The sequence below is a fragment of the Trichosurus vulpecula genome, chromosome 7, assembly GCF_011100635.1.
Source record: "Trichosurus vulpecula isolate mTriVul1 chromosome 7, mTriVul1.pri, whole genome shotgun sequence".
In the NCBI taxonomy this organism is placed as follows: Eukaryota; Metazoa; Chordata; class Mammalia; order Diprotodontia; family Phalangeridae; genus Trichosurus; species Trichosurus vulpecula.
The window spans coordinates 190,478,325-190,502,845 of NC_050579.1; the positions used below are offsets into that span (position 1 = coordinate 190,478,325).

General features: G+C 35.0%; 1 protein-coding gene across 2 annotated transcripts in view; it reads left to right on the forward strand.

Annotated features, from left to right (window-relative positions):
- Nucleotides 1–24,521, forward strand: part of SNAP91 (synaptosome associated protein 91) — a 166,520-nt gene that overhangs the window by 77,329 nt on the left and 64,670 nt on the right. For both annotated transcript variants that reach the window (XM_036766826.1, XM_036766827.1), the window contains exons 9-10: nt 1,720–1,761; nt 12,771–12,841. In XM_036766826.1, coding sequence (XP_036622721.1) covers nt 1,720–1,761; nt 12,771–12,841 — 113 coding nt within the window. The remainder of the gene's footprint in view (nt 1–1,719; nt 1,762–12,770; nt 12,842–24,521) is intronic.

Consider the following 24,521-nt stretch of genomic DNA (forward strand, 5'->3'; position numbering starts at 1 on the left):
CATAAAACCTTCAGGGGAGGATTCTAGACTTTTAGGAGGTAGAAAGGCTAAGGAAGAGGTAGATATTTAATTCAAGTAATTCCTCTACAAATCAAGCTAGTAACTTTCTTTAGCTACTGTGACACAGTTCCAATATTTAAAAATAACTTTTAAAGAATATCCCTTTTTAAATATGAATTGTTCTATAATTACCTTCACTTACTGATCTATCAAAAGGTTGTTTGGATACCTTCCAACCTCTGTCAAGAAATATGCTAATAAATTCCAGTAAAATGTTAACAAATGTATTTTCAAGAGAATAACATGATTTATGATTCCATTTCCAAGTCAGCTGACGTAGTCAATGTGACTGCTTAAACAATCAAAACTCCATAATGTTGTGATAACTCACACGGTATAAGACAGTGGTTGGAAAGAATTTTACATTTCCTATATAATTTTATCCATAGAACAAATCTGTGAAATGCTTTAAGTATAACCTACATTTTACAGATGAGAAAACCAAAGTTCAGAGAAATTAAACAACTTCTCCAAAGATACACAGCCAGTAAGCAGTGAAACTGACACCAAGTCTAGTGTCCTTATTACTTCACTGGCAGCTTCAACTGGTAGAACCACTTAGAGAAACTTTCTTGAGTAAAGCTTTCCAGTTCCCTAGTACTGTCATTTGTCAAATGTCAGTACCTTTAAACCCACCCCCTTTAAAAAACTAACTAATAATAATTATAATTAAAGTAAGCAATGGTCAAAATATGAGGCAGCCATGGTGTAGTACTAGCCTTGAAGCCACCCTTGGTTCAAATTCTGCTTCTGATTGTGTGATCCCAGACAAGTCAGCTAACCTCTCAGTAGGAGGTCCAGGCCACTCTATGATCTCTTAGTTGCTGAGAAGGTGCTGTTGATCTTCATTAGAAGAACAAATCTCTTCAGTATGAATTCTCTATGCCTATCAAGTCAATTAAAACAACTGCTATATGTCCTAATAGCCATAGTGGATATAGAATTGGACTTATCATCAAGGAGACCCAGATTCTAAGTCCTACCTCTGATGCTTATTTGCTCTCTGACCTGGGGCAAATCGCTTGACCTCGGGTGATAGATCACATGAACGTAGGCCTAGAGTCGGAAGGGACTTTAGAGACCCCTTAATCCAGCCCCCCTCATTTTATAGATGAGGAAACCAAGGCCCAGAGAGGTTAAGTGATATACCCAGGAATACGCAACTAGCATAAGAGGAGAGTTTTGAATGCAGGTCTTCCTGACTCCAAGTCTAGTATAAGCCATGCTCCCTCTTTGAGCTTCTGCAGGTAATAATAGTACCTTTCTCACAGTACTGTTGTGAGACACATAGAAAATGTTCATAAAGCTCTTGGCAAACCTTAAGGAGTAGCACATAATTTTTAATTTCATTATTATTTTTGTTATTCTACTTGTGGAGGTGATGATTATTAGTCTTAGAAATTTGTGTTGCTTAACAGAACTCTGTAACATTTTGCTTGGGTTCTAGTAAAAGGTATATATGATGTACACCCAGACATAGAAACAATCATTTTTTATTTTATTATTTGCAAGAAAATCAATGTGATCCAAAAGAAATTGACCTATACTATAATACTTAAAACAATGAGCTATAGTTTTTTTCATTGTTTATGGATACAATTTAAATTATGGAAGAGTAAATAAAAACTTCCCACTAAATTACTTATTTTTTATTCGCAGCAAGTTGGTATTGATAAAGGTGATATTCCGGATCTTACACAGGTAAGCGATCCCTAGAGGAAAAGAAAAAATATAGGTGGCTTTATTCTAAGGCCAAATTGGTGCATGCTACTACTAACTAGGCTATTAAAGAGAAATTTTATGACTTGTCAATCATGTGTATTCACATGATGTGAATAACAAATACTTTTTCTAGTCTACTCTGTTGGAGATGATTCAAACTCACCTTATTTTTCCTGCCCATGTGATTATATTTGTGGGGATAATTTAAGGATGACCTGTCCCATGCTTTTTTTTTTCATAGATGGCCACTAAATTTGCTTATTGATTTATATGTCAGTTTTGGTTCCCAAAACTTGAACCAAACAAAACTGTTAGTAGGAATGCTTATATAAAATGCTCTTGTTAGCAGTAATGTCTCTCCATATGACATATATGTAAAAATAAGAACATATTCCCTGCTTGTGCTTCTACACTTCACCCTTTTCATTTTGACAAGTAGGCTATAATTAAGAGGACCAAAGCTAGGAAAAACATTGCTGTCACAAGTCTACCGTATTGCTTCCTGCTTTTCCCATACTACTAGGAATTTCAGCATGTATAATTTTTTCACAGCCACTGCGTAACCTGAGGTATAACTGTGTTGACAGCCAAAAAATTTTCCTGGGTGCTACCTAGTTTTTTTTTTATGTGCAGATAGATGGGATTCAGATAGAAGGAGGTACTTTTTTTTCATTTATGTGTCTGGAGTACATAATTACAACTTTCTTAAATGGGAGAATTGAATTCACTAATACTAATAAAATTTTCTCAGAAGATATATAAAAGGATGGCATTTTATCAAGTGCAGAACTACTGAAGTTTAAGTCTTTTATGTCCAATTAATGTCTCATATCTTCTGGTTAAACCCCAGAAACATTTTTGCTCTTACTGGAACTAAACAGAAGTCTTAAGTAGCACTTATAAAAATCATCTAATAGAGACTTTTTCATCTTATAGTAATGATTTTGACAGAAAATGTTCTAATTTAAACCAAGAAGACATTGTAGCAGATGGAAAGGCGCAATTTTATATTTTTATAATATTACGTAATATGCATTGGTATATAACATAGTATATTAACATGTAATTTTATGTTATACAATGGAATTATTTTTATCTGGTATCTGAGTCTTCTGCTTTATTTTAAATGATATCCTTAAACATTGTTTTAAAATTCAAGATAGAGCAGCTTGAAAAAATGAGATCTTAAGAGTTAGTTAAAATAAATGTTGTTTCAGTAATTAAACCTAATTTTTCAATTATTTTTTTTTATTTTCAACATTCACTTTTATAATATTTTGAGTTCTAAATTTTCTCCTCTTCCCTTCCCTTCCCCCTCCCCAAGACAGCATGCAATTTGATATAAGCTATACATGTACAATCATATTAAACATATTTCCATATTAGTCATGTTGTAAATAAGAATTAGAACCAATGGGGAAAACCACAAGAAAGAAGAAAGAAAAAAAGAGAAAATAGTAGGCTTTGATCTGCATTCCAACTCCATAGCTTTTTCTCGGGATGTGGATAACATTTTCCATCATGAGAATTAGACCTAAAATTTAAAATGTTGTTGTATTGTTATCTAAAATCATTCACATTGTGCAGATTTTTATATTTGCTTCCAGTTGATGGTAGCTATATTTCGTATGAAATATTTTATGCTAAAGTAAGATTTTTGAAGCTTGTAACCAAATAAGATGATTGCATATAATTGAAAATGTGGCTAAAAACTATTTTGTCAGTTTTTATATAAATTAAATTTAAATTTAATACTCATTATTAGCATTTTCTCCATCACTTTTTTAAGTCTAGACTGGAGTGGGGAACCTGTGACCTCAAGGCCACATGTGACCCCCAACTTCCTCAAGCGTGGTCCTTTGACTAAATCCAAACTTCATAAAAGAAATCTGTTTTTGAAATTTGAAAAACAAATTTCAACAGAACAATGTTTTGAGGCTCATTTTGTAGCTTTTGCTGATTTCCAAGATGTAAAATGCTTACCTTGAACATTTAACAGTTGTGTCTCATTAGCCAGTTTGAGTTGGCTCCAATGCAACCCTGGTACAGTCCATTATTAGACCTATACTTAAAAGTGTTTAAAGTGTGGAAGGACCTGCTACAGCTTATGCTCTGCTGGCAAAACTTTTGAGAACCTAGAGTCACCTCCAGGAGGCAGGGAAGCACTAGAATAGAATTTTATTGAAGATTATCAAATATGCTTTAATTAAATTTTAGGCACATTTTCTCAAGTTGTATTTATTTACAAAATAAACTCAACATAGAACATAATGATTTTAACCAAGCAGCTCTTATAAAATTAAATAGTCTTTAATGGCAGTTAGGTAATAAGTTTGGCTATAAAATAATAATGGAGTACTTGATATATTGAAGGGGTAAATTTATTTAGAGATCTTTAAGCAAAAGTAAATATTCATCTGAGTTCATTTAAGATGTAATATAATTTTAAAATTGGGAAATGGCCTAAAATCTACTTCTTGTTTTAGGATCCTTGTTTTTAGAAATTGAGATTTCTTTATGGTCTTATTACAAAAAGATATATCGACTTGTTTGGGTTTCATTTTCCGGTTTCAATTTCCATTTCACTTTTCATTTTAGTTATGAAAATGAATATTGATCTAATAGAGCAAAGTACCATGTTAAGGGCACTCTTTGAATATGATACCTCATCCATATACCAAAATCATTTAAGGTTTCTTCAAAGATAAAGAGAAGAAATCTTATTCAGTGACCCTCTGATCATAAGTATCAGGTAGAGCAGGGCTGTCCAACCTTAGGTTTTTATTGAAACAATAGACAATATATTTTGATTTGCCATTCTGCGGTAGCTCAGCTTTATTTACTAAAGCATTTATGTAAATTTCTTTGCGTGTAGGCTGGTTGCATAAATCGCACTGCAGGCCCCTGGACAGCCCTGAGCTAGAGCATAAAACAAGGAGATGTGTTCTTGCCAATAATGTTTACTATTGTGATAGAGACCCAAGTTCAAGAAGTATTCTTTGTGCTTAATGAGGTCTTTCAGATGCTCCTATTTGTGAATAACATTGTGCCAGATGTACCAAGCCCTAGAATACTGAAGCATCTCCTCTTGAGAGTTATAAGCATTTGAGAGTTTGGCCAGGTTACCCACACAAGAAACACCATGTGAATGAAGAATGCCTATTGCCCAGATTGTAATAATCAAGTTGATGGACAATATATAAATCTGATGGATTAGCATATACATGTACATATATACATAGGCATATATACACACATTATGTATATAGATACATACATTATGTATATATACATATATTCATACACATTCACATATATACTTACGTGTGTGTGTTTACCAGGGACAGACTGCACAAACGAACAGTAAGTTGGAGCCAGAATTAAACAAGAGAAGAAGTGTGGACTGGATGGCTTTCAGGAAATTGCAAAACTGCTTTAATGACCAAGATCCTAAGTTTCTCCCAGAAACAAAGGCTGATCTTTTAAATATAAATATCCTGCCAGTGTTTTCCGGTTAGGAGTCACAGAAATAGTCCACAGAGAATTTAAAATGAATATCACACAGAGGACAATGGAGAAATACCTTATGGATATGAAAAGACTGTAATATGTAACCACTAAAGAATTTCAAAGAAGAGGAAAAAATGACATTAAGCAAGTGTATGATAAGAAAAGAAGATGAACATTCAGCTACAGTGAGGGATGACAAGTGGACAGCCTGAGAGATCCCCTGGTAACTTGGTGAAATTAGGAGAAACAACATTGGGTGAACCCCTATGGCAAACTTACAGGAGACCATGGGTATTTGTGCAGGAGGGGCAGTCTTGAATAAGTAAACATTTTTAAATGTCTGTGTGCCAGGCACTGAGATGTGCTGGGGACCCAAAAAAGAGACAAAAGACGTTTCCTGCCCTCAAAGAGCTCACAGGCTAATGAGGGAGACAATACATGTGTACAAATAAGCTATATACAGAATAAGCAGTAAAAGGGAAGGCATTAGAATTAAGAAGATTTGAGAAAGGCTTCCTGTAAAAGATGGGATTTTAGTTAGAAGTTAAAGGAAGTCAGTAGGCAGAGATGAGGAGGGACAGAATTTGAGGCATGGCAGTGAGCCAGAGAAAATGGTTCAAGCCAAGAGACAGTGTCTTGTTTTGTGGAGTAGCCAGGAAGCCAGTGCTGCTGGATTGAGAAGTATAGGTCGTGGCATAAGGTTTAAGAAGACTGGAAAGTAGGGAGGACTAGGTTATGAAGGGCTTTGAATGCCATACAGCAATTTTGTATTTGATCTTGGAGGTGATAGTGAGTTTATTGAGTAGGAAAAGGGAGGGTAACATGATTGGACTTGCGCTTTAGGAAATTCACTTTAGTAGATGACTGGAGATTGGATTGGAATGAGCCAAGACTTGAGGCAGGCAGACCCACCAGCAGGCTATTGTAGCAATCAATGCATGAGATGATGAGAGCCTGCGCCAGAGTGATGCCAGTGTCAGAGGAGAGAAGGGGACATATTTCAGAGATGTTGCAGAGGTGAAATCACTAGAGGGAGTATCCAGATTGATGAGATCATAGATACATTCTAATATTGAGTGTTGTTACACCTTTTTTCCAAGCACATAAAAAATTTACATATGCATAGTTTATCTCTATTCTCACATTCACATATTTTTTTTTGCATATGGGGAAGAGCAAAGATTTTTTCTACAAATGGATTAGGACCAAAGTTATACTTCACTTTCTGTTCTTGCTATTGCTTCTTATATACCCAAGTATACTTTCAATTTAAAAAGTTAATCATGAATCATACTTCATGACCCCCCTGACTCCCATTTAATTTTAAATATATAGGGAAGGTATCCTTTAAAACATAAGTCAATTCTTTGGTGTACTGCTTTGTTTGCAGACATTCAATAAATAATTGTTACCTGATTTTGGAATTTTAAAGTTTAAGATTTATTCATCTCATTTTTTAAAAGGTTACAAGGTCCTAATTGTGTAGTCTAAAATGAACGGAATATACTTTGGCATGTGCCCCTATCCAGCCCCAGTTTAGAGAACCAAAGGAAGCTAGATGAATTCTCTGAATGATTTCGAATTCTGGATTCATTGTACCAACTGGATTAAGTTCAGAGGAAGTGGACTAAACCGGACTCTGAGGTAGTCCTCAGGAGTATTTGAAACGCTTGGGTCAGCTAGAACTCACAAATGTTCCAGGACTGGGCAGAAATCTTTATACCTTTTGATTGAAGTAGTGCCTCTGAGCCTGATTGAGAAGTTTAGAGTAGAATCTGGTTAACATCTGATTCTGTTGTATAGGTGACATATATCCAAGTAATTATCTTCTGTGACAATTCTTTGTCTGATCTTTATCTAGAAAGTGGGGGGAGTTGTGGGGGGAAGCCCTGTTGGAGAAAGGGGAATGTGTGATCAGTGGGGATTTCCTTTGATTTGGAGATATAATACATATTTTTTGAAACCTGAAAAAAAGTTGACGTTTTTGTTGACCCCAGGAATGGAAACGAGGTGACAGGGGTTCTGTCTATGGGTACCTTCTAAAATTTTGGATGGCCAAAAGCTGCCTCATTAAGTTGGGGTTTACTGGCTAGATTTCTTAATCAAAGACCAAGCCTTAAACCCAATTTACTCTGGATCTCATGGACTGGACAACAGGTCCCTGCCCAAGCACCACTTAATGGTTATTTTTGGGCCTTCCTGTCTCAGAGTGAATGTAAATAGTAACTGTTTCTCTTTTGGCCAGCAACCCTGAGGGTCTTCGCCTCTTAGTTTGATTTTTTTTAATTAAAGGGGCCATCCCTTGACTCACTTCTTAAAGAGGCCTACTCACTGAATGGGCATTGCCTCACTCAAAGTGAGGACCTAAAAAGACCTTAGCTTAAAAGGGCCAAGGTTTCCCACTGCATCCTGAGTCATCTTCAGTCATCCTGATCAATATCTGGCCACTGGACCCAGATGGCTCTGGAGGAGAAAGTGAGGCTGGTGATTTTGCACAGCCCTCCCTCACTCAAATCAAAGTCAGTTGCAAGCCATGTCATCATCTCCCTGATGTCATGGCCCTCTTTGAAAACGAAGGACAAACCACAACCACAATCAAGAAAATAGAGAAGAATCATGAGAAATCAAGCTAGTTGTCTGAAGCCCATTTATCTCATTAAATTTTCATTATAACCACCTATAAGAATAGCTATATATTTGAAATTTCTTACTAACTTTTTCAAAGAGACATGTAAGTTTTAGGTGTGAGAAGATGAGGATTGAAGATTATATTGCTATCAGAACTGGTACCTTTAAACATTTAATAGTTTGTGTTTTTTTAAGAACTGACCAAAGAAAAATTTTAAATTTTCAAATTAATCTGAAAAATTTGTAAGTCATTTCCCCTTGCATTTGACTTATTTATTGTACTTCTTCTTGTAATCAGTTCTATTTTCCATCAAAAAGATTGTTGGGAAGGTACTAATTTGCTTTTTGGATACAACTGTTCTAAACTTATGATCTCTACTTATGAAAAACTTTTTAGACTTTTCTGACTGATCTGAAAACCACTAGTAATAAAAGTTCTTTTAAAGACAGATGCTGGTGAATTGGTAACTCTGATACAATATTACTATTATCTTCTATTTCTCAAAAGCTATCCTTTCGTTCTTTAGATTTGTGTTCTAATTCAATTAGTGTCTACTAGATTGGCGCTGTTTTTACTTGAGTGACTCAGAATACTGTTGAGTATTCTTGCATGCTGTATATTTCCTTGCTTTCTTTAACAATGACAGAGACATTTTGGTGTACTCCTTAGCAGAGATTTGAGACATAATCCATGAATTGTTGGAGAAAAAAAATTTTCAAGAAAAAAATCAAAGTACTTTCTCTTTTTCCACTGAAAAGGATGAACTTATTTCTACTTGGTTCCTAAATGGAATCGTTGGTGTGCAGGGGTTGAAATAGTTAACTTTTGCAGTACTTTTCCATACTATGTTTCTTTAAAAATGTTGACTTGATTTACTTTTGTATCAGCCATATTGACATTATGATCAGATAGAAATTCTCCTAGTAGTTATACACTCTAACAAGCCAAATATGGTAGTAAAAAGGTTGTTTTTAACTTGACTCTTTTCTTTCTGGACCTCCAGTTATAACTAGCAGATCTCTATCAGACATTTCTAACTAGGTGTTTTGTAGGCGTTTCAAAGTCAGCCTTTCCAAAACAGAGCTCATCATCCTTTCCCACAAACCCACACCTCTTCTGAACCTCCGCATTTCTGCCAGCTTCCTGAACATCCAGTCAACCAAGTTCTCAACCTCAGCATTATTCTTGAGTTCTCACTTTCCTTCATCTTGTAAGTGCACTTAATTGCCATATCTTGTCATTATCCTTCCACAATGTCTTGAACATCTCTCCCTTTCTACCCCAGTGGCTACCATCCCAGTCTGGGCCCTCATCACCTCTTGCAATGACCTCTTAATTTTTGTGTCCTTAGTGCTTAGCACAACACTTGGCATGTAGTAGGCATGCAATATTCATTCATTCATTCACTGGCCTCAAGTACTGCCTTGTTCTAAACCATCTTTCCCAAAGTTATTAAAGCACTTTTTCTAAAGTGAGGGCTGATCATGTCACTCAGTTTCTATTAGTTACATCAAGGATAAAATATAAACTCCTCTATGCCTTTTACCTGGTTCTAACCTTCCTCTCCCTTTACCACACTTTATGGTGTAGGAAAATTGGCTCTCTTACTATTCCTTATAGATCAATGCCTTTGTATTGGCTGCCATTGGCTGTCAGAAATGCATGCTCTGTTCACCGCTGCTTCTTGAAATCCCTTGTTTCCTTCAAAACAGAGCTGCAAGTGCCCTCCTCGAATCCCATTGCTTTACATTTATCTTATGTATACTTATATATGTAAATGTTGTCTCTTCTGTTAAAATGAAATCTCTTTGAACTCAAATAATGTTTTTTATTTAGCCTTTTTGAAAAATTAGAAATTTAACTAATATTACAGGGGAGGACTCATGAACTTTATCATTAGCATCTAAATTGGTCCAAATTATTTCCTGATTTTTATTAATGTGGGCAGCTATGTGGCACAGTGGATAGAGCACTGGGCTTGGAATCAGGAAACCTAATCTTCCTGAGTTCAAATCCAGCCTCAAACACTTACTAGCTGTGTGACCCTGGACAAGTCATTTAATCCTGTTTGTATCAGTTCCTCATCTGTAAAAATGATCTGGAGAAGGAAATGGTAGACCATTTCAGTATGCCAAGAAAACCCCTAATGGGGTCACAAATAGTCGCACACTACTGAAAACAACCAAACAACACCAAATTTATTGATGTGCTAACATATCTTTGTCTTTTAGCTATTTCTACATATTGTGAAATCTGAGATATAATTAATTCTTTTTACCTCAGAGTTTGCAATGCAGAGTAAAGTTGAAATAATTGAGACAATAAAAATTATCTAATCTGATTTTCAGCCTATTTTAAAGAATAATCTTTTAAATGAATTTCTTTGCCCCCAAAATAAAAGTATTTTGACATTTTAAGAACAAAAGTAAAGTCAACCTTTTATTCATGTTCAAATTACATGCTTTCTACCCACTTTCTACTTCATTATACTGTTTAATTTTTCCAATTAGAAAATAGTCATTGAATATTTTTCTTAATAGTTAAAATAAAAATTTTAGTTTTGCTGAAAGAGTTGATTCTGTGATAAGTGAAGAGCAATATATATATATATGTATACGTACATATACACATATATTTATTCTCTTGACAATATAGCTGAAGTTACAATGTAATATCAGGATTGTTAGAGCAAATAGTAACTATAGGAAACACTGATATTTGGGTAAAGTTTCTCATTTTTAAAAAATAAGGCCTAAAATTTTTTTAAGTACTTGATGTGATTAAAATCAAACTGGTCAACTGAACAAATTTTATTAAGTCCAATAAACATTAAGCACTTGTGTGTAAGATGCTAGGGATAAGACAAAAATGAAAAATAGGTCTTGCCCCCAAGGATCTCACATTATACAGGTCAAAAAACATATACTAAACTGATGAATTTATGACTTCTTCATTTAACTAGGTTTGACAAAATTTGTCACATTTCTCTTACTAGGTGTATGACCCTAAGAAAATTATTAGCCTCTGAGACTCAGTTCTCACATCTGTAAAATAGGGATAATCATAGTACCTTCTTCATGGAGTTGTAAGGATCGAATAAGATGGGTGAAATGCTTTGCAAATCTTGAACCTAAAGCCTTAAAGTGACATATAAATATTAGCTTTTATTATTAGCTAGTAGTGTAAGTTGATTTTGGAATAGAAATGTACAATTTCAAATTTACAATAAATTGTGAATTAGAAGAATTGTCAAAGTGAGTCACTCCAGTATTCTGTCTCTCCGTTGCCAAGAGACCTCTTCTTTGAAATCATGGATATCCTGAATAGGTTGGAGTTGTACTCCAAAGCATTCTCTTGTCTGTTAATGACTTATTTAGAGATTTAGCTATAATTTTGTGAACTTGTTATTTGAAACTTTTCCTATTTCTGGTGATATGTGATCACATGAAGGTCAATGTAAAGCACTTAGCACAGTGCCTGGCACATAGAAAGTGCTAAATAAATGTTAGCTATTATGTAAGCATGAAATTACAAGACTATGAAAATTATGTATTTTTATATTCTTGACCTAAAGTTAATTTAGTATATCTTGTCATAAAATGTATTTGGTGTGGGATTTTCTTACTATATTTTTTCTATTATGACAGTTAAAATGATAAAAAACATGGTTGCGTCTTTGAAGCCCATTTTAAAAAGTTTTCATATCTAAAGAAATCCTGATTAGTTTACATTTAGTTTCAATTGTAGTTATGAATAGGTCATTTTACAGCCCTGTAAATATCTGTGAAGTTTTTGGATTTGAGTGTTAGCATGATCAAGATAATGTTAAAATTTCTAAAGTTTTAGGATAAATCAGTTGAAATATTTATATGAACCTATTATTCCCAATGCAGTAAAATTCTGCACATTTCTATTGTCTAGAATATTTTTAAGGTAATCTCTGAGGCTTCAAAAAAAAGATAGTATCTCAAACAAATTTGAGATATTTTTTAATCATCTTTTGGTGTTGTTAGTTACATAGAACAAAGTTATTTTGTTGTTTAAATTAAGTTACATCTCAACAAAAGAAAATTTTAGTGCTTATTAACCATTTAAAAGATTTGTGCTTATTTTACCATGATTCCTTCCTTCCCTATTTTTCCCCTGTGCTTAGTGTTTTCACTCAGGTATATAGTAGTGAGATTTTACTGTATTTTTATAAATTTGCTTTGGGAATATGTTTCTATCTTGGATTCACTTGACCATTCTTCTGTTCTTAGTATGAGAATGGATGTACTGAACTTTAGCTGATAAATTTTTCTAAGTATAAGTATTAAACTTTTCCTGCCTTCTGTGATTTGATATGCCAGAACCTCACAAAAGAGAAGCTAGGTGGCACAGTGTATAGAGTGCTGGGTCATCTTCCTGAGTTCAGATCTGTCCCAACACTTACTGGCTGTGTGATTGATGCTGGGCAAGTTACTTAATCCTATTTACCTCAATTTCCTCATCTGTGAAATGAGCTGGAGAAGGAAATGGCAAACCATTCCAATATCTTTGCTAAAAAAAAAATACAAATGGAATCACAAAGAGTTGGACAAGACTGAAAACAGCTGAACAACAACAAACCTCACAATGACACTATTTACTATAGAGTCAAATTAGGTATAATGTGGGTCCATCTTGGATCCTATGTAATGGGGTTTAATTATTGCAATATCAAAAGAACCTTATCTGATAGAATCTTACATGTTCAGTAGAACCCAACTATGGATTTCTAGGACATGATTATAGTCTAGTTCCAGGGATTTTAACTTTGGCAGGCTAAGGGAAAAGAATGTAGACATTCACTTTTACTTTTTCATTATAGGCTCCGAGCAGTCTTATGGAGACACTTGAACAGCATCTAAATACATTAGAAGGAAAGAAAACTGGAAACAAGTATGCTTTAGTTGTATATTCTAAAGTGTGTATGTGTATGTGTTGTGGGGGGATCTTTGCTAGCTTTAAAAAAAGTGATTTTTTTATAAAATCATAGTGTCATTTATAAATGACATCCTTCTAACCCAATTTCTATTATTAGGAGATTTTTCAAAAATTTTCAACTGAAGTAATAGAATTTTGGTTTTGTAGCAATCACATTGGCTTAATATGAATCTTAATGATTCTATATGTTAACTGATTTTTTAAATTAACTTGCAAAATGTGAATTTCTTTGTCAGCAGTATGGTTTCTAATGCAATTCTGAGTTAATCGCCCAAAAGCTTTTGTTGACACTATTTTCTACCAATCATTTATTTTCTTTTATTCACTTTTCCTCTGTAGGGATTTTTAAGCAACTGTTTCCTCTCCCCTTCCCTCCTTCCTTGGGCCCTAACTGAATATTGGGGAAGACAAATGAACACAAATACAATTTGTCATCTTAACTAGGTTTTGAAAATACCATTTTAATTGGCCACTAGTTCCATAATAGATATAGAAATAAATTCCTAACTGGTCTCCTTGTCTCTGGTTGCTCCATTCAGTCTGTTCTTCACAAAGCTGATGAATTTATCTTTCTAAAACTACATTTATATTATGCCAGTCCCCTACTCAAAAATTTTCTATGCCCTTTAGATCAAACTTTTTAAATTCAAGGCCCTGACCCCACCCCCTACACCTCTAGTTTTATTTCCCACTGCTTATTCAAAGAAGCCTGAGCCTCTAACAACAGTCAAATCCTTGTACTTAGCAGGCCTTAAATTTTGCTATTTCCTTGGTTTGAAGGAAGCTTTCATTTTCCATAGAATTCCCCTTTTCAACTTCTTTGCTGTCAAAATCCAGCTCAACTCCTAACACTTATGTGAAGTCATTCTCCTCCCTACTCTAAAATCCTTAATTATTTTTCTGCTTTGTTTTTTAGATAACTTTTGCATCAAAAGAGCTAAGATTGTGGCTTATACTATTCTTTATGTGTTCCATATCATACTTTGAATACAGTAATTATATAATCAATATTTGTTGGTGGTTATAGAGCCATCAATTAAACAAACATACTGGGTTGAGAACAGAAAAGTCAGTGGAGACAATCCCATAAGTTTCAGGTGACTGATGGACCTTGACTTGTTGAAAGATTTTAACTGGGCCACACTCCATCACAGTATGTTTTTCACGTTTTCTATCCAGTTTCCTAGACCTCAGAATTTTGTCCTGAGAAAAAGATTATGCATTTTTCCTGAGATTTTTGTAATATGTCCACATGTGTTATGATTGTATCATTAAAAAGTATAATTTATTAATGGGAGCTAGTGCCTGACTTTTTACTATACAAAGGGCTATATATATATAACCTTATATAAGAAAAGTTCATGATGTAATTATTTTGTTTTAGAATCATCCTTTGGATGGAGTAAATGCTTTTCCCCCCATTCCATTTCATTTCACTTTATATCTATCAAAAATCTTTTTCCCCCTGCATTGTGAATTAATCCAGAGCATTTCGGCCTTATGTTAATCTTCTTATCCCTAATTAAAATTAACAGATGTGGGTAGTTAACTATTTTCATTTTTCTATATTTGTGCTTACCTGGGGACTTAAGTGATGGGTAAGTACTATATTGAGTGTTTACTTTGCATTCAGTTATTACTGTGTATGCAAAAATACTCATAAAGTGGAACAATATATTCAGAATATCTAAATGTCAAATTTCTGTTTTCTAATTTGTTATCTTTTTCAGTGGTGCTTCTCAGTCTTTTAGCATAGATGGCATAGATTTATAGTGGGTTGTTATTTATGCCTTCTTGAGACTTGGCAAAAATTTTATGAGCCTTCTTCCAGAAACATATTCCCCAAGCCTTGGTATTAGTCTCTAAAATCTCAAAGATTTTACAGTGTGTTTTTTTTAAGATTTTACAAAAACAAGTTTGATGAAGTTATCAAAGGACAGTTTCATGAAAATAGATTTTTTTTTATTTTCTATCATCAGTTAGAATAAGTCTGATCTGTAGACCTGAGAAGAGATTTATATACTCTTAAAAGAAAACCTACAAGTTCATGTTGATGTCCTGTTTATCTCCAGGATTACATAACCTACTCTCTGGTATTCTGAGAATTCTTATATAACATTGTACAAAATCCTTTTGTATTTTATCTTTTGAAAAACTCTCAAAGGACAAAAAGGGATTTCATTCTGTGCGCTCTTATTTTGAAAAAATATTTTTTAAAATCTTTAGTTATTTTAACTTAAATTCTATTGATGGGGAAAATACAACATCAGTTTTCTGTAGACATTCAGTCCTAGGATTATATTTAATACCATGTGGATTATTGTGTAGATACTTAATTTTATCTCAATATTAGTCCAAGGATAGTGTCAGATTTACTGGGCATTTTGAATAGAATTGAAGCATTTGAAATTTCTATAGCTGTATGTTTAGAGTCTTAGATCTGGAAGGGACCTCAACACCACTTATCCTCACTCTATATCCCTTTCTAGGACATTTTCTGCCATACGGTGTTACTTCCCTTAATGTTAATATATTGGGGAAAAATCCCTATCCTACTCAGTGCTCTTCATAGAATATCAAAGATTCATGCTAAGTTATCCCAAGTGTTGTAAGACACTATCTGAAGCAGTCATTATATTTTCTTTCAGTAGGAAGATCATATATGCCAGGTCCTTCTTTTGGGGTGGTGAGGAGAGGTAGGCAGGAAAATAAAATTTATTATAAGGTCAGTGATTTGAATATTGTCTTAAAATATTTATTATCTAAGGCAAAGATGGGCAACCTTATGAAGGTGTTCTTTTTATAAGGAAAAATGTCACACAGAAAATGAAACCAATTTAGGATTTTGTTTATACGTGAAGAACAAAGTATAAAGTATTCTACTTATACACTTTTGAGATTTAAAAATCAAAGAGTACAAAACTCAACTCAATTATATTAAATTGCATGGCTAACTTAACAGTTTGTTTAAAATTATTGAATTCTAGAATAAAGCCATTTAAAAACCTTGGTTCATGTAGGGAAACGGGATGGAAGTAGAACTCTGAGACATTTTTTTTAAATATTGATACTTTAAATAATAAACTCTAAAAATGTTCATTTGTTTATGAAGGTTTTAATTCTTATTTAAAGTTTACAAGCCCCAAAATTCTTGAAATTTTTTTGGTCATTTTTGATGGGAAAACTTGAGCTTCCTACTTTGCAAAATGTGAAATATTCTATCTCATTTAATGAATAAAATGGGCTATTTTGTGGACCAATATCCCAATCTTGCAGAATCATAGCTTCACAATATTTTAGCATTGTAACAGACCTTTGCCACCATCTAGTCATAACTTAGAATCCATATTTTTAGCCAATAGGAAAATCTTGTTTAAAAGGTCTAGCCTCTGTTGAATTAGTTCAACGCAAAGTCCACATCATTATGAAGAGGAAGCAGTGGCAAATTAGGGGAATGCCATGTATATGGCAAATTAAGGGAAATAAATATATACATACATATATACATATATGTACATGTATGTATATGTTGTGTATATATATACATGTGTGTATCTGTGTGTCTCTGTTCAGATATAGATAGATAGGTAGGTAGATAGATAAATCACGGACTTTGTGTGCCCTAAATTGTGAAAGCCTGGCAGGACCCCAGGAACCATGAAATGCTGGTGAATTAGGGTTTAATGATTCTAATTGATTGGGCTACGATCCCTGTCATTGTCATTTATCTGCTTCTGATACTCAAAGAAATAAGCTGGCCCTACTTAAAGCCATGATGATCAGCTTGACACAGGCATTCCTTCATGTTCTATTACAAGAAGACAATCTACATTGCAAAAAATCATTCCAATAGCCTACCTTTTAGAAATACCTTGGTGCAGATGGTGCTGACCCCCAAAGCAAGCAAACAGCAAGTATGTATAAAATATATTGAAGACACAAATGTTTTCATGATATCCCATGACTGGGAAACTAAGCTCAGAAATTGTAGTCAAGGATTTTGTATCAATAATACCTTTTGTTCCCAGTCACACAACAATGCATTGCTGACCAGTACGAGACAATAATAAAAATAACTATATTGAAGTTTAGTTTTGATGAAATAGAGCTACCAAAACCAGAAGTGGGAAAGTTGGAAAATCTGGGGTCATTAGAAATCTTCATTCAGCGCAAACTCTAGAAGTTATACTTCATAATGAGACAGATGACAAAAATAGTTCCGGCATCTGAAATGATTTCAAAAAAGAGATGGGAATTCTTAGACTAGAATTCCAGAATGCCTGTGGATGTGATTCCAACCAGCTGGACTAATTATGCCGAAACAGAGTAACCTAAAAAAGCCACTATTTCCAGCAACTATCACGAATGAATGTGTTTTCTCACAATGTTTGACAGAAAGTTTACAATCATTTCAGCCCCTGACAACAGCAATATGTGCAGTGGCTATTGCCATGTAAGAAAGTCAAGTCAACGAGCAAGTCTTGTTTTTACTCTATGTGGGGTGTTGTGCTAAGCTCTGGAAATAAGAATAAAGGCGGAACAAAACAAAAAGCCTTGCTCCTACCCTCAAGGAACTTTTATTTTAATGTTAAATGCAATAGGTAAATAATAAACAGAAGGCAATTTGAGCGAGTGAAGAAAGCATCAGCAACCTGGGGAACTAGGAAAGGTTTTCTTCAATAGGTTGAGCTGAGTTTTGAAGGAAACGAGGGAAGCCAAGAAGCAGAAGTCAGGGGCATTCCAGGCGCAGGGACAGGCAATGCAGACATAGATGGAATGTTGTGTTCAAGGAACTTGCAAGTAAGACAATGTTGCTGGAATATAGAGTATAGAGAGTACAGTCCAAGAAGACTAGAAAGGTAGGAAGAGGCCAAGTTGTGAAAAGCTTTGCCACAAGAATGCGTATTTGATGCTGGAGATAACAGCCTCTGGAAGTCCTTGAGCTGGGAGCTGACATGGCAGGATAGAAGAATCTTGCTGGCAGCTGAATAGAGCTTGGACCGGAATTGGGAGAGACTAGAGGCAGAGAGACCAATTAGAAAACTATTGCACTAATCCAAGAGCAATGATTAGGGCCTGAACTAAAGTGGTTGTGTGAGTGGAAAGAAGAGAACATATAAAAAAGATATTGTGAAGGTAGAAATTCCAGAATTTGGCAACAGATTGGATAAGTAGAGTGAGAGTGAGGAGTCAGGGATGGCAGAGGTTGCAAACCTGAGTATCTGGGAGGTTCATGGTGCACTTGATGGTAAAAGGGAAATTCAGAAGATGTGAGGGTTTTAGGAGGAAGGAGGGTGACTTCTGTTTTTAACGAGCTTGATGTAGCTACTGGAAATCCAACCAATAATATGCAAAAGTCAGTTGGTGGTATGACTGGAGCTCAGGAGAGAATCTTAAAGGAAGAGAGGAGCTCTAAGATGGAGAATAGGAAAGAATGCATTCTGTTTGTGAAGGCTGGCCACTGCAAAAACATGGAGTTGAGAGATGGGGTATTATGAATGAAAGAAAGAAAAGGCCAGTTTGACTAGATCATATACAAATATACATATATAAATGTTTGCTTGTATATTTATGTGTGTGTGCCATGTATACATTCATATATATATGAAATACAGATGTATATCATGTATACATTCATATATTAACATACACAAATACATATATATGCTGTTGTGTCCCCTATCAGAATGTAAGTTCCTTGTGAGTAAATGTCATCTCATTCTTTGTGTTCACAGGGCCTAGGCACTGTATTAGGTCCAGAGAGGTTAAAGGAGTTGACCAAGGTCACATAAGCAATAAGTGGCAGAGCTTAGGTTTAAACTAGTTTTGTTTTTTGTTTTGAACCCACTGTTCCTTCCACTGTGCAATGTCATCTTCTGCCAAAGAAAGGATGTACAAAATTTTTGGTCATCTATATGGTCACAGAAAATCCAACACGATGAAAAAGCAAGCTTACTCAGACGAGAATTAGAAAGTTTGGACACCATTTATATAATCAATTACAGAATAATTATTTTAAGAGAGATAACTGAAGTACATAGCTTCTCTGCAAAACAGAAAGCTCTAGAGCTGGTTAAGATCCTTAACTATTGGCTGAAACACTTCTCAGTACTACACAAATTACTAGGAAGGCACTACATTTTTTTAATAGAAGGCATTAATACCTATCACCATAATATGAGAACACCAACAATTTATCCAAATATTGGCCAATTACTATTTGTGTTTTTATATGATGTATTCAATGCTTGTATCACCAAAAAAAAACCCAAAGATATTTACATAAGAATGTAATATATTGGCTAATGAACAAAACAGGTGTTACTAAGAGTCTCAGAAAAAGCAACTTACTTGCAATTCAATAATTATTGAGCAAGCTGCACCATGATATTTGTATTACCTTTGTTGTCTATCACAAAACCTTTTAACCCAATTCTGCACTTGTAACTTATTCGTGTGCTACAATTACATAAAATAAACCCAATTATAGTGAGAATATTAGATTATTTTATATTCACATGGAAAACTGTTGTATTTAAAATATGCCACCAATACAATAATTGCTATCAAGAACAATTAAACATGCCACTAACACAATAATCGCCATCAGGAATAATTGCTGTATAACATGACATCTTTGCTCAATTTAAGCTTATGGTGGTTCTGACTAGCTTTGAATACAAAGGATCATAGATTTATAGAATTAGAGTTGGAAGAGACCTTGGATATCATTGAGTCCAGCCTCTTCATTTCACAGATGAGGAAACTGAAGCTCAAGAAGGTTAAGTGACTCGTCCAGGATCACACAGCTAGATAAATGTCTGATTTGTGATTCAAACCCAGACTCTTAAATTACTCTTCTTAAGTCACTCCACTGTATCATATATACCTTTATCAACTCTCTTAAATAGAATGAAGTACAGCTTTTTTTCCCCTTCCATTAACAAATATTTATTTTCTCTCCCTCTTACTTCCCCCCTCTATAAAAAAAAATCTCTTGTAACAAATATATACAGTCGGGCAAATCAAAGCAAATTGAGCCAAATATTTTATTAATCACTTTTTGTATGTGGATGATATCAAGTTATATAATTCCACTAAAATATATTAAAGAGCTCCTTCATGTCATAGAATTTTTCCTTCATTGATATCAAAATGTCCTTTAAACTATAGGTGTAAAATCTTAATATATGCCAAGAAAAATTTAGAGACTAAAAGTTTGAGTTTGAATCCAGGAGTCACATTGAACATATGAATGAAGGTGATACCTACAGATATCTTTGTCTTCTCCAAGCAAGATACATCTAGCATAAAGCTGTCAAGAAGACTGTGGAAATACAAGACTTATCATCATTCTGAAACTAAAGCTTACTGGAAAGAGCAATTTTAAAAAACTTGCTCAATAGTTGCCTTAATATACCTTTTCAAAACTGGAAAAAAAACTGGACCAAAACGGATTTAGTAAGTCTTACTAAAAACTCATATTATACTAATGAAATATAGAGCTTATCACCTCCAAAGAAGCTATAGAAAAATTAATATTTCCTTATCAAAAAGGAGGAAGATAACTGATATACATTTTAGAGCACATGATGAATAACTTTTTAAAAAATCACAAAATTACTTTTGGAACAAACCAACATCACTTCACCAAGCAGCTGTACAAATTTATGTTAAATAATCTCAACTGGTCCTTTATTAAAGCAATGCAATCCTTTTACACCATCCTAATCAATTCACTCTTCCACACACCACAACCACTTTTCCAAACCTTTTCATCCGTCCTCAAACCTCTCACCCCCTTGCCCTCATTCTTTCAACTGAGAACCTTGCTTCTTATTTTACTGAATGAGATCTCCCTCTTCTCTCCCCTCCTCCTCAACTCATGTCTTCAGCCATTTTCTTTTCTTTGTCTTACACAAAAATGTGACTCTTCTTGCCAAGGCAAATCCCTCTCTATGCATATGTGATCCTGTTCCATCTCTTCTCTAGGAGATTATCCCTCTTAGCATTCCTACTTTCTCATTTATCTTCAATCTGCCTACCGATTGCTGCCCTGCCTCCTACAAACATTCCCATGTCTCATTCTCAAAAAACCCTCACTTGATCCATCCGTCTCTGCCCCTCCCCAGCCCCCAACCCCAGCTGCTATCCCATATCTCCTTTCCTTTTTGTGGTTATACATACTCTTTGAGAAAACTATCTATAATTTGTATCTCCACTTCCTCTCCTCTCACTTTCTTCTTCTCTGCCATTTGACTTTCTACCATATCATTTTACTGAAACTGCTTTCTCAATAATTGTCAATGATTCACCTTAATCCATTTGACCTCTTTTTAACACTGCCAATCATACTCTTCCCCTTGATACTCTCTTCTCTCGTTTTTTGTGACATTGTTCTCATAATCCTCCCTTTCTAACTATTCATTCTTGGGCTTCTTTGCTGGATTTCATCCAGGTCAAGCCCACTAACTGTGAGTGACCCAGAAGCTCTGTCCTGGACCTCTTCTCTTCTCCCTCTGTACTGTTTCACTTGGATCTCATTAACTCCAATGGATTCAATATAATTTCTATGCTATTTTTCTCTGATCTAAATGATAATAACAATAATAGCATTTAGATCGTGCTTTAAGGTTTTTGGAGTGTTAAATGTGTTAAATCATTTGCTCCAGATTTATCTTCTCTCCTAACCTCCAAACTCACATCTCCAACTGCCAGTTGAATATCTTGAACTGGATGACCTATAGGCATCAGTAAGTCAACATATACAGAATTCAACTCATTATTCTTCTATTCCAACCCCAAACACTGCCCTCTTCCTACCTTTCTGTTACTGATGAGGGCTACGCCACCTTCCTAGTCACCTAGGCTCCCAAATTAGGAGTTATCCTCAACTCCTCATTTTCTCTCTTCTCCTACCCCACCCACATTTCCAGTCAGTGGCCAGATCTTTTGGATTCTATCTTCATGACACCCCCTTCTCTCCTCTGACATACCCACCACCCTGCTTCAGGCCCTCATCACTTCATGCCTGGACTATTGCAGCAGCCTGTTAGTCTCTCTATCTCAAGGTTCTTCTCTCTCCAATCCACTCAGCTGTCAAATTAGTCTTCCTAAAGCACAGGTCTGACCATGTAACATCCCTGCCCACATTAAATAAACTCTAGGGGCTCCTTTATTTCCAGTATTAAATATGAAATCTGTTTAGCAATCAAATCCTTACTTGCTTTTCCAGTCTTACTACACCTTAATCCCCTCTACATATTCTGTGTATGTAGAGGATAGGTCAGGGATACTGGCCTCCTTGCTGATGTAAGATATTCCATCTCCCACTCCTGGCATTTTTATTGGCTGTCCCCCATGCCTGGAATTCTCTCCCTCACCACTTCTTATTTCCTGGTTTCCCTGGCTTTCTTCAAGTCCCAGCTAAAACCCCACTTTCTACAAGATGTCTTTCCATTCCCCCTTAATGCCAATGTCTTCCCTTTGTAGATGATTTCCATTTTTTCCTGTATATATCTAATGTGTATATAGTTGTTTGCATATTGTCTCCCATATTAAACTTTACGCGAGCTCCAAAGGAGCAGGGATTGTTTTTTGCATTTCTTCTGTGTTCCAGCTCTTAGTACAGTGCCTGGTATTAGTAAGTACTTCATAAATGCTTCTTGACTGACTTACTAGTGAAGGCCACTTGTATCAGGTACAATGCCATTACAGCTGTCTAACGTAACTTGCCAAAAGTTATTTATCTCTGAGTGGAATCTATGAAATGGTTAAGGTCAAGAATAAAACAAAAAGGCCCTCCCTCCATGGGAAACATCCAGATAAATGCAACCAGCATTTGACAAAGTAGCACTGGGCAAATGACTGAGTCATGTGAACTTGTTTGTGGATATGGAGTTTTATGATAGCAATTTATAACCTTGTCGTTGCAATCAGAGATTATAAAAGAGTTATTCTTAACAAGACTAGATTTAGTAATCAATGTAGATGACTCAGTGAAATGCTGAAAAATTGTAAAACATCTCATTTCAGGTTGTAAAATTTTGCACCTGTTGAATACCTAACAAAACAATCTATTGGCCAGAATTATACATCATAAGTTCACTACCGTTTACTGATTTAATAAATTCCCATACTACAAATACCAAATCCAGAACGTTATCACAGACTGAATTATTACCCATGATCACTTGTTCTTAATATCAATCCATGAAAATTTACATTTTTAATAGATGTCATCATTCCAAATGCTCATAACCCAAGGGGAAAATAAACTAACTGCTCCTAATGATAGATTTAGAAACTTGCCGGATCTTAGAGGGCATCTCTTCAAATCCCATTATTTTACAAATAAGGAAACTTAAGCCAAGAGGGGTTAAGTAACTTGTCTGAGGTCACACCAGTAGTAAATCCCAGAACAAGCATTTTTTTTTTCTCTTTTTGAAGAAGGGTTTTTTATTCCACCTTCCTTGTCCTGGATCCCCACCCACTTACCTCCCATGGCCAATGTGCAATCGTTTATTCAATTTGCATAACCAATGTGTTTTGGATCCAGGATAGCATAAATTCCAAATCCTTGAAAATAACCCATGGTAAAAAAAAAAAAAGATCTAGACTACATCCCTAAATGTTCCTTCAAGCAAGTGAGAATAATTTTTTCTCCCCAAAGGAGACCAGACTGGGCCTGATCTGATGTCAAGTTAGGTTCCTCTCACCTTTCAGCCAAAAACCAAACAAACAACCGAAATAGTCAAAGGCCTGGAGATGAAATTGAAAAATACAAAAAGCATACAACACACAAAACCCTGGCTCAGGTAGGAAGAGCAAGGGAGTTAGCTGGTTAGGAAAGTAGTGAAATCCTGCGGGATTCCATGTCAGAAAATCTTTCACAGGGGAGCACGGAGTTGAGGATGCCAACTCTAGATCTAGGATACCCACATCCACAATCTGAACACAATGGGTATGCCAGGAGACAACAGTGTTTTAGTACTTATTATACCCAGGTCTTATTCAAATCTAGCACTTTTTCCTTTGAATTGTTGCACTGTCTTTATTCTCTATTTTTATTAATAATATCAGCATTTTCCCAGTCATCCAGATCTGAAACTTATGATTAATATTTGACTGCATCCTCTCCTTATCTCCCTATATCTAATCATTTCTCAGAACCTATTGATTTTTTACTTCAAAATATTTATTTGTTCCCTCTTAATCAGAATTATAGACTGGGAAGGGACCTGAGAGCTACCTAATTTCATCACTACCTGACCAAGATTCCCCTATATAATATGCCCAGCTAAGTAGGAATATTAGTTTTTTGTCATATTCATTATGAAACTCTGAAACTTTTACCCATTGCTCTTAGTTCTGTCCTCTGAATCCAAGCAGACCAAATCTAATTTCTCTTTTTTTTACACCTTTGCAGATAATATCATTATTTTGTGCCCCACACATCTTCTCTTCAGTAGACTAAACACCCCTAGTTCCTCTAACTGAAGGTTGTATGGCATGGTCTTGAGTCTTCTCACTATCCTTGTTGCATTTGCCTGGATGTTCTCTAGATTATCAACATCCTTCTGAAAAATGTGGCACACAGAACAATGCTTAAACAACCTGACTGGGTAAAGTGGAG